We start from the raw sequence: 11,277 nt of genomic DNA, 5'->3' as shown, positions 1-11,277 counted from the left end.
CATTTCTTTTTCATTTATTTCTGATCTGATCTTTATGATTTCTTTCCTTCTGCTAACTTTGGGGTTTTTCTGTTCTTTCTCTAATTGCTTTATGTGTAAGGTTAGGTTGTCTATTTGAGATGTTTCTTGTTTCTTCACGTAGGATTGTATCACTATAATCTTCCCTCTTAGAACTGCTTTTGCTGCATCCCGTAGATTTTACGTCATCGTGTTTTCATTGTCCTTTGTTTCTAGGTACTTTTTGATTTCTTCAGTGATCTCTTGGTTATTAAGTAGTGTACTCTTTAGTTCTCTGAGACGGTCCTGACTTCTTTCCATTCTTTTTTCTTTATTCTGCTCTGCAGTAGTTATTTCCACTATTTTATCTTCCGGGTCACTTTTCTGTTCTTCTGCCTCAGTTATTCTGCTATTGATTCCTTCTAGAGAATTTTAATTTTGTTTGTTGTGTTGTTCATCATTGTTTGTTTGCTCTTTAGTTTTTCTAGGTCCTTGTTAAACGTTTCTTGTATTTTCTCCTTTCTATTTCCAAGATTTTGGATTATCTTTGCTCTCATTACTCTGAATTCTTTTTCAGGTAGACTGCCTATTTCCTCTTCATTTGTTTTGTCTGGTGGGTTTTTACCTTGCTCCTTTACCTGCTGTGTGTTTCTCTGTCTTCTCATTTTGCTTGACTTACTGTGTTTGGGGTCTCCTTTTCACAGGCGGCAAGTTCATACTTCTCATTGTTTTTGGTGTCTGCCCCCAGTGGCTAAGGTTGGCTCAGTGGGTTGCGTAGGCTTCCTGGTGGAGGGGACTAATGACTGTGTTCTGGAGGATGAGGCTGGATCTTGTCTTTCTGGTGGGCATGACCACGTCTGGTGGTGTGTTTTGGGGTGTCTGTGACCTTAGTATGATTTTAGGCAGCCTCTCTGCTAATGGGTGGGGTTGTGTTCCTGTCTTGCTAGTTGTTTGGCATAGGATGTCCAGCATTGTAGCTTGCTGGTCATTGAGTGTAGCTGGGTCTTAGCATTGAGATGGAGATCTATGGGAGACCTTTTGCCATTTGATATTATGTGGAGCCAGGAGGTCTCTGGTGGACCAATGTCCTGAACTAAGCTCTCCCACCTCAGAGGCACAGGCCTGACACCCGAATGGAGCAGCAAGACCCTTTTGGGAAGTCTGAGGTCTTCTGCCAGGATTCAGTAGGTGTTCTGTCGGAGTTGTTCCACATGTAGATGTTTCTGATATATTTGTGGGGAGGAAGGTGATCTCCACGTCTTACTCCTCCGCCATCTTGAAGGTCTCCCCCAAGGTTTCTCTTTAAATTCACTCTTTCCCTCACAATCCAGTAGCATGTATTATTTAATGTTCAAAATTTTCCAAGCTATTACTTCCTTTAAGCTGGGGTTTTTATGAATCTGAAGTGCCTCCTCCACCGTCTTTTTCCCTTTCTGCCAACTGAAGCAGAAGACTCTGAGGGTTTAGAACAGGGCAGTACTCCTCAACATTTTCAAAGTCACCAAAAATGAGGGAAGTATGAGAAATTGTCACAGCCAAGAGGAGCCTATAGAGACATGAAGATTAAATGTAATGCTGTATTCTTGGCTTCCTGCGGCCATCTGGGCCCGCATCCCCAACAAGAATCTATCCTATAATCCTTTTAATGTTTGAGGGAGTGTTTTAAAAATTGTCTTTGTGGTCAATAAGATACCCTTTGTTTCTTTCATTGTAAATTTCATTCATTCATTCATTCTTCCACCAAACCAGTGCACTTGAGGCTTGCCTAAAGAATTTGTGTGGACCATATACGAAAAACTCTTTGATATGAACATTCTCTATTGACCAGTATTTCTCCATAAACAAAATAATGAAAATTAACATTGAAAATTATTTCTTAGAAGCCTTCCAGAATTCAGAAGCTCCTTATAAAATATGAAATATTAAGCTATATTCAATCAATATTTAATGTAATATGTGACAGCACAATGTACTAAGTGACATAAGGGATCCAGGGAGGTCTAAGACAATGTTCCCAGTCTCAGGTAGAGAAAGATGCTGAATGCACAGGAGAAGACAAGTGATTTTGCAAGTTACAAATAAGATTTAGATGAGTTGTCCAGACAGTGAGTTCTCTGCACATTCAGAGAGAGCTACGATAACCAGAAAGACTTCACAGAGGAAGTGGAACTTAAGTAGGGTCTTAAAGAATGGTAGAATTTATATAAGTGAATTGTAAAGAGAGGGAAATTTTAGATGCAGGGGTTAATGCAAAGCATCTGCCATAAAGCAGAGTGATTAGATCAGAGAGTGAATGCCTGGTGTGGAGGATTTGCATGGGGAATGGGCACTCACATAGAGCAATGCAGAGAGAATTGGGGTAAACTGGATATCCATTGCAGAGGTCCTCCAATCAGTTGAACTTTACTTGATTGGCAATTGGAAGCAACTGAAGATTTTGGAGCAAGTAAAATGACAATAAAAATTACTATTTTGAAGATTAATGTAGTAGTAGTGTGTATGCTGAGAAAAAAATTGAATGTATGGACACCAAGGGGGGAAAGCTGCGGGGGGCGGGGGTGGGATGAATTGGGAGATTGGGACTGACATATATACACTAATATGTATAAAATAGATAGCTAATAAGAACCTGCTATATAAAAAAAATTCCAAAAAATGCAATTTTAAAAAAGGTAAAAAAAAAAAAAAAAGAGTGAGCCAATGTGAGATAGAGGATGCTGCGTGCACAGTTAGGAGGTTTATATAATGGTCCAAGCACAAGGTGAGGAGGACATGCCTGTACTGGGGTTGTGACCAGGGGAAGAAAGGAAAGGAAAAGATGGAGAAATGAAGGTGAAGAAAAGGAAGGGTGCAAAATAAAAGGTTGCAAAGTCAGGATGAACAGGATAAGGAGTTGAGACAGAAAAAGAAGACAAAGCCTGCACATCTGCAAGAGTGATGGCATGATTGACAGAAATAGAATAGAGATAGTACTAATTGGATGTTATATCATCGTATTTTACAACTTTGAAATTTGGTATTTCATGTATATAGTTTGTATGGTAATTCCATTGATTAAATTATTTGATTAACTAGATGCTCCATTCCTTAATCATGCCAGATATCAGAGCATACTCTATGCAGGGTCTATTCATATTGACATCAGCAAGAGATAGAGGGATGCTTATTCTGCAAAGAAACCAGTTAGCTCTTGGTTACTTTGTAGGACACCATTCTGGGACACCAATATTGATGATGAAGGAGTTTGCCTGTGCCTTCTTCACTTGCTTGGACCTCTGGGGAAGAAAGTACAATGTCTAAGAGAGAAATGAGCTTGAGCATCAAACAGCTTCTGAGGACTTTTAAGGCTGGTTGACTATTCCTGGGAACTTTGTTGAAGACTGTGCTATCTTTTCCGGAGATAAGCGTGGATAAATGGGCTAAAGGCAATACAATAAAGCTCCATAATTAAGGCACTTGGTGGATATGCAGAAGTGTAATCTCAGCTAACTTCCTATTCTTTCCACAGTGACTCTGAGCTCTACTTCACACAAGGGGACAACAGAATAGGAGGAAAATATTGGAAGGCTCAGTATATAGAGTATGTTGATGCAACTTTTACTCGAAGAAAAAGACTCTCTGAGGCAGAAGCCCACCTTGGAATTCTTGGTACAGTGAAACCATCTGTCATGTTTTGAACAGGGGAAATGTTTTAGTAGGACATGCACACCTAACATGGAATGACTCTTCTCCTGCTCCTATCCACTTCTCTCTTTTCATCCTCTTACCTCTCCTTCTCTTAATATTTCTCAGGTCCCATCATCAAGGCAGAGGTGGGTGATACTCTGTTAGTGACCTTTGCTAACAAAGCCGACAAGGTCTACAGTATTTTGCCTCATGGTGTGATCTATGACAAGGCCTCTGATGCAGCCCCAAATGTAGATGGTAAGTCCCAGTCTCAGCCTTGGTAGGAAACAGGATGAGTGAGCAAAGGACTTAGAACTGGACAGACCTGGTTCAAATCCTGGTCCCTTTACTTACCAGCCCTGTGAGCTTGAGCAGCTATTTCAACTTTCTGAACCTTATTCTTCTCACCTATCAAATGCAGATAATGACACTCACCTCACAGGGCTTTGGGAAAGGATGGAGAGAATTTAGGACAGGGTCTGTCCCACAGTAGGTACTTAGGAAGTGTTAATGCCTTTCCTTTTCCCTCAGTAATGTAATAAATCTCAAAGTGATCTACTTTCACAGTCACCCCCACTTCTCTAAGATGGAGAGCTTTTCTGCTGCATTTGGATGGGATCTGTGGCTGAAGGCTGAAAGGGAACTCTGATTTCCAATGTTTTGTTGAAATCAAAATCTTACACGTGGTCTTTGCTTTGTCTCTATCGACAAATATTTATTTAACACCAGTATTATGTGCTTACCATCATACACAGCCTCTCCCAATCACAGAGTATGTAGCACAGGCTCTCTACATGTAATAAAGGCAGCTTCTACCCAGTGGCTGCAGGAATTATCCTTCCATTCATTATACTGCTTTTGGGAAACTCCTGGTTGCGTTGGAAGCCTTCCCCATCACTACAACAGACATCATGACTCCTGGGATACTTACTTCTTCATGCCCAAGTATGAGGCCAGTCACAGTCCAGAGCAGGTGATGGGGAGGGGACAGAGAAGGAAGGAATGGAGGGAGTATTCCCCCTCTCTACACCCACCCTCTCCTCCCCCTGCTGCAGCAACATTTCCTGTGCCTGCAGTCTCTTCCTTGGTCAAAATGCTCACAATGACTTTTGTGTGTGTGCAGGAAGAACACTAGTGACAGCGCAAATGTCCACATTTTCTATTGTTTAACTCAGAAAACGTACTGGGCACCTTTTTGCCAAGCTCTGGACAAGATACAGAAAGTCTCTGCCCCAGTCTAGTTGGAGAGATTCAATGTGTTCATCTGGCAATATAATGTGAGGGCTAAGTGCAAAGTCTTTGGAATCAGACAGCCCTGAATTTGAATCCCAGACCTGCCATTTAACAGCTTTGTTACCTTGGGCCTTCGCTTACCTCCTCTAACTTGTAGTTATTTGGCCTATTCCTAGTTCAACCTTCTAGATTTCAAACTCTTTAAAGATAGGTCTCTTGTTTAACTTATTGGGGTTTTCTCTGCAAGGCCAAGTATAATATATTCCACATGGAAGGTACTCAATGATATTTTATGAATTTACATTTATATATTAATATATAAATGGGCAATTATCGCTCTTCTAATATTTGCTAACCTGGTAATTGAGTAAGAAGTAGTATCTGTGAAGATCTTAAATGTAATCTGTGAAGAAGATAATCCTTTGATATAAGCTTCTATCTCATGAAACAGCAGATTGTGGCAGTGGCTTCCCTGGTAGGATACAGTGAAAATAACTGTCCTTCCACAAAGTACATCATCAGAGAGAGACATACCAGGGCTGGAAGACCCAGTGTGACAAGTTTAGTGTTCTTGGCTGTTGCTTTGAATAACTGTTTCATTTATCTCCTCAGGATTTCTGAAGCCAGGGGCACACGTTAAGCCAGGTGAAACTTTCACATACAGGTGGACGGTGCCTGAAAGCTTAAGCCCAACAGCTGATGATCCCCCCTGTCTGACCTATCTTTACTTCTCAGCTGTTGAGCCAATCAAGGACACCAGCTCTGGCCTTGTAGGGCCTTTGCTAGTCTGTAAAAAGGGCATTCTCAATGCTGATGGGACACAGGTAGGCCATCAAAGGTCACCAAGTTCTTCTCAGGGTTGTATGTGAGAGAGATCAGTAATATGGCTAGAGAGTAAATATTAATAGAGTCAGTTACAAAAAGTGATTTTTCCTCATTGCTCGTGAAATTGACTTCTACGAAATGAGGATTTTATTTTATTTTGCTTTTCCTAAATTTAACATCTGAATTTTAATTTAAGGTAATTTTAATGTAATTAAAATTTTAATTTTCAGATCTTAAATGTAAATTTAAGATCTGAAAGTTACATATGCCCACCTAGAAAACCAGGATTTCTGCTTGTTGTGGCTGGAATTTGGTGGGTCTCTTTCCCTGTGCATTGCTTTGATTCTAGAAGCTTCAGAGATCTCTATGAAACGCAAATTGGGATCTTTTGGGGGGGCAAGTTTTCACAAACTTGGCCACACATTGGAATCACCTGGGGACCTTGTAAACATCCTTTATTCAGGTGTTCCAGACCAATTAAATCAGAATCTCCAGGTGACTCCAATGTGCAGCCAGGTTTGAGAACCCCTGTAGCTCAACACAATAATCTGGAAATTAGTCACTATGCCCAAAGGAACTAGAAAGCAAGTAGATTGTTTCTTGCGAGTCCCAACTTAGAAGTTTCGATTAAGCCACACTGATTAGTGTGGCAAAGCATAGCATTTCAAGCTATGTCTGCATGATATTAAACACATTGATGAAAAAAGGAAAAGCCAGCCATTTGACCATTTTAAATTACTTTACCAAGCAGAAATAGCAAACTATTTATTTAAATGGTATATTTTGTAATATTTGGCATTAATCCTAGTTCTGTAGAGAAAAAGAACCATTAGGATGTGTATATAGATAGAAAGAAAACTATTATAAGGAGTCAGCTCACATGAGTCTGGAGGATGACAAGTTTCAAGATCTGCAGGTGAGTCACAGAAAGAGACCCAGGAAACCCAAAAGGCCAGCAGGCTCAAGACTCAGGAGGAGCCTGTGTTTGAGTTTGAGTCCAAAGGCAGGAAAAAACTGTTGTTCCAGTTAAAAGGCAGGAGGAATCCCCATTTACTTGTGAGGGGGTCAGATGTTTTGTTGTTGTGCTAAGGCCTTCAACTGACTGGATGAGGCCCACCCACATTAAGAAGGGCAATCTGCTTTACTCAGTCTACTGAATCAAATGTTAATCTCATCCAAGCACACCCTCATGGAAACAGCTAGAATAAGGTTTGACCAAATATCTGGGCACCTTATAGCTCAGTCAAGTTGGCATATGAAATTAATCATTACACAGGGTCCTATCACTTACCTTCTAACCTCCTGGGCTAATATCCCACTTTTATAGACACAGTTACATTCCAAATAACTCTCAGATGATGAGATTCTTCAAGTGAACTCCTTTCAATGGTTCCTTCTCATCTTGTGGACAATCGCAATCACAGTTAATAACAGTTAACATTGAGTACTTAGTATTTGCCAGATGTTGTGTTCAGTGTTTTACTTATAGTATCTAATTTACCTTCCAAAAAAACATGAAGTAGGAACTACTCATATCCTCAGTTTGCAAATGAGGGAATTAGGACTTAGAGAAGACAAGTCATTTGTCCCAGTTTTCACAGCATGTAAGCAGAATGGCACTAGAATCTAAGATCTTTTAAAATATGTTTGACCCCTTGTCCGCCCCCCCCATTTTTTATATTGTATTTTGAAAATTTTTAAGCCTATATTGTTTCTTTCCATAGCCAATGATCTTAAATTATTGCTTTCTAAAACACCATGTGATAAAAGCAGTAAGTGTACATAAGGTATAGTAAGAACATAAAGCAAAGAATACCCTTATCTTCAATGAAGAGTTAATGCTTCACAGGGGTGGGACAGCTAAGCTGACCCTTGAAGTTGGATTACAGTGGGAGACCATCAAAGTTGAGGGGGTACATGCGTAAAGGACAGAGGCTTGCTGTACCTAGCAAGTTCAGATTGCTGCAAGGATCTTGGCCTTACTTCAGTCCAAGTGCCAGGAGGGAAGGGCTGAGAGATGAGGCTGAACAGGTAGGCAGGGACTGATCACTGTGAGTTTAGATTGTATTCTCCAGATTAAGTAGAGAGATATGATCAGATGGCACTGCTGAGGATCCCTCTGGAGCAGGCAGCAGGATGAAGGGTAGATTGGAAGGGAGCACATTAGAGAAGGGAAGATGGTTGAGGGACAGAAAGTACAGTTACCTCTCTGGTTCAGCTTTAAAGAAAAGTAGATTTCAGCAGTTCAAGATGTTGTTTGGTCAGACATGCTCAAAAAAGATGGATTAGGATATACACAGTGGGAGGTAACCCCTGAATATCAACTCAAATTAACATAACATAGCAAAGTCCATGGATTACATGAATTCATTATTTCACTCAAAAACACCTATTGAGTGCCTACTTTTCCAGTCATTTTTGTTGGAGCTGGGGATACAGAGAGGGACCCAAAACTTCCCTACTCTCACAAAACCTACATTGCAGTGGGGCAACATCAGAAAATATAAGTGCATAAATAAAATATAGTTTCAGGTGGAGATAACTGCTATGAAGAAAAGTAAAGTGTGGTAAAGTAAAGTGAGTGAGTTTGCAGGCAGGATGGAAGATGAGTGACTGTTTTGTATAGGGTGGTCGGGGAAGGGCACTCTGACGAGGTGATGTTTGTGTAGGGAATGGAACAGAATAAAGGAGTGAGCCAGGCAAGACCTAGGAGAACCTCCTAGACAATGGGAACAGCACACACAAAGGCCCTGAGGCAGGAATGAAGTTGGTGTCTTCACAGAAGAGCAAAACGCCAGGGTAGCTGGAATAAGTTAGGGGGTGAATACACGGAGATGAGGCCAGAGAGAGAGGCCGAGGCCAGGACTTGGAGTCTAGGGTAAGGAAAATAAGTCAGTGATGACCAGCCTGAAAATAGGAGTACCACAAGGAAGGAAAGCTTCTGAGCAACGACTTATTTCCTCTGAGGAGGTCACATGGACAGGGAGAAGGATATAATGAGGAAGATGATTTTGTTGGGTGTAGAATGAATTTATCCGAATCCTGATTTACAAAATGACCTAGTAAATCTATGGCTGACATTGACCCTAATTTACTTTGTGTTAATTTTGAAAGTGAAGTAGAGCTAAGAAGTCCTCCAAGCTGTACTTTAATACATTCATTTCTTTCTTCTCTGTAGAAAGGAATAGACAAGGAATTTTACCTATTATTCACAGTCTTTGATGAGAATCTGAGCAGATATCTTGATGAAAATATTCAGAAGTTTACCTGGCGTCCCTTCAGTGTTGACAAGGAGGACAAAGAGTTTGTGAAGTCCAACCGAATGCATGGTATGAAAAATGTTTTTCCCTCCTGTAAAGAAAGTCATAATTGCATTTGAAGTGAAAATGTTTGGAATGCTTTATCTTAAGTTTGGTATCTTGGGTATTGTTCTTGGTCATGAGTAAAATATTTCGTGGCTTCAGATGTACAAGGTATGGTGAAACCTCCCTGTCTCTAGAGATGTGAAACTTAATTAATACTTCTAAAGCCTTAGATAAAGCAATACAAAATTTGAACTAGCAAAGATCACAGTACATCATAAATGTAGAAAATTACTGACAAAATGCCCTCCCTTGGGTTTGCAATAATGTCATTAAGTCTGATAATCCAGCTGATAGTTGGAGATAATTATTATCCAGCAAGGCATCTCTTACCAAGTTGTGTGTATAACTATCTAAAGTGTTAATTTGTAAAACATTAGCCATTCCTATCCAAGATCTTCATGTAGGAGAAATTAGTTAATTATCCTTCTCTGTCTCTTTTATATCAGTTGTTAACAATAGCAAACCCACATTGTAATTGGTGTAACATGGGATTCTTGTTAGTCTTGGAGAGATTACCCAAGGTGGCAGAGTAATGCACAAGAGTCCAAACTCAAATGGCCACCAGAGTGTGGAGTCAACAAAAATGCCTAGAGGCAAGAGGTCAAGGTGGTGGAGTAGGAGAATGTGGAACTCATCTCCTCCCACAAACACATCAAAAACACATCTACAGGATACAGAGGAAGATGGCAGAAGAGTAAGACACGGAGATCACCTTCCTCACCACAGATGCATCAGAAATACATCTACACGTGGAACAACTCCTACAGACACCTACTGAACGCTGGCAGAAGACCTCGGACCTCCCAAAAGGCAAGAAACTCCCCACGTACCTGGGTAGGGCAAAAGAAAAAAGAAAAAACAGAGACAAAAGAATAGGGATGGGACCTGCACCAGTGGGAGGGAGCTGTGAAGGAGGAAAGGTTTCCACACACTAGGAAGCCCCCCCGGGCGGAGACTGCGGGTGGCAGAGGGGGGAAGCTTCGGAGCCACGGAGGAGAGCGCAGCAACAGGGGTGCAGAGGGCAAAGCGGAGAGATTCCCGCACAGAGGATCGGTGCGGACCAGCACTCACCAGCCCAAGAGGCTTGTCTGCTTACCTGCCGGGACTGACAGGGGCTGGGAGCTGACGCTCAGGCTTCGGAGGACAGATCCCAGGGAGAGGACTGGGGTTGGCTGCGTGAACACACCCTGAAGGGGCTAATGCGCCACAGCTAGCCGGGAGGGAGTCCAGGAAAAAGTCTGGAGCTGCCGAAGACACAGGAGAATTTTTCTTCCTTCTTTGTTTCCTGTTGCGCGAAGAGAGAGGATTAAGAGCGCTGCTAAAGGAGCTCCAGAGATGGGCGCGAGCCGCGGCTAACAGCGCGGACCCCAGAGACGGGCATCAGACGCTAAGGCTGCTGCTGCTGCCACCAAGAAGTGTGTGTGCGAGCACAGGTCACTATCCACACCTCCCTTCCGGGGAGCCTGTGCAGCCCGCCACTGCCAGAGGCCCGTGATCCAAGGACAACTTCCCCGGGAGAACGTACAGCGCGCCACAGGCTGGTGCAATGTCACGCTGGCCTCTGCTGCCGCAGGCTTGTCCCATACTCTGTCCCCCTCTGTCCCCCTGGCCTGAGCGAGCCAGAGCCCCCCAATCAGCTGCTCCTTTAACCCCATCCTGAGCGAAGAACAGATGCCCTCAGGCAACCTACACGCAGAGGCAGGGCCAAATCCAAAGCTGAACCCCACGAGCTGTGCGAACAAAGAAGAGAAAGGGAAATCTCTCCCAGCAGCCTCAGGAGCAGCGGATTAAATCTCCACAATCAACTTGATGTACCCTGCCTCTGTGGAATACCTGAAACATCCCAAATTGAGGAGGTGGACTTTAGGAGCAATGATATATATATGTACTTTTTCCTTTTTCTCCTTCTGTGAGTGTGTTTGTGTATGTTTCTGTGTGTGATTTTGTCTGTATAGCTTTGCTTTTACCATTTCTCCTAGGGTTCTGTCTGTCCGTCTTTTTGGTTTTTTAGTATAGTGTTTAGCACTGGTTATCATTGGTGGACTTGTTTTTGGTTTGGTTGCTCTCTTCTTTCTTTCTTTTTTTAAATTACTTTAAAAATTATTTTTAATAATTATTTTAGTAACTATTTTATTTTATTTTACCTTCTTCTTCCTTTCTTTCTTTTTTTTCTCCCTTTTATTCTGAGCCG

General features: G+C 41.9%; 1 protein-coding gene across 2 annotated transcripts in view; it reads left to right on the top strand.

The window, feature by feature from the left end:
* The window catches only part of HEPHL1 (hephaestin like 1), a 172,614-nt gene that overhangs the window by 124,482 nt on the left and 36,855 nt on the right, over positions 1–11,277 (top strand). For both annotated transcript variants that reach the window (XM_024731261.1, XM_024731262.1), the window contains 4 exons: positions 3,506–3,645; positions 3,790–3,921; positions 5,509–5,720; positions 8,900–9,050. In XM_024731261.1, the coding sequence (XP_024587029.1) occupies positions 3,506–3,645; positions 3,790–3,921; positions 5,509–5,720; positions 8,900–9,050 (635 nt within the window). The remainder of the gene's footprint in view (positions 1–3,505; positions 3,646–3,789; positions 3,922–5,508; positions 5,721–8,899; positions 9,051–11,277) is intronic.

Source organism: Neophocaena asiaeorientalis, unplaced genomic scaffold (genome assembly GCF_003031525.2).
Source record: "Neophocaena asiaeorientalis asiaeorientalis breed wild unplaced genomic scaffold, Neophocaena_asiaeorientalis_V1.1 scaffold143, whole genome shotgun sequence".
Taxonomy (NCBI): Eukaryota; Metazoa; Chordata; class Mammalia; order Artiodactyla; family Phocoenidae; genus Neophocaena; species Neophocaena asiaeorientalis.
This window is presented reverse-complemented; position numbering and strand designations above follow the sequence as displayed.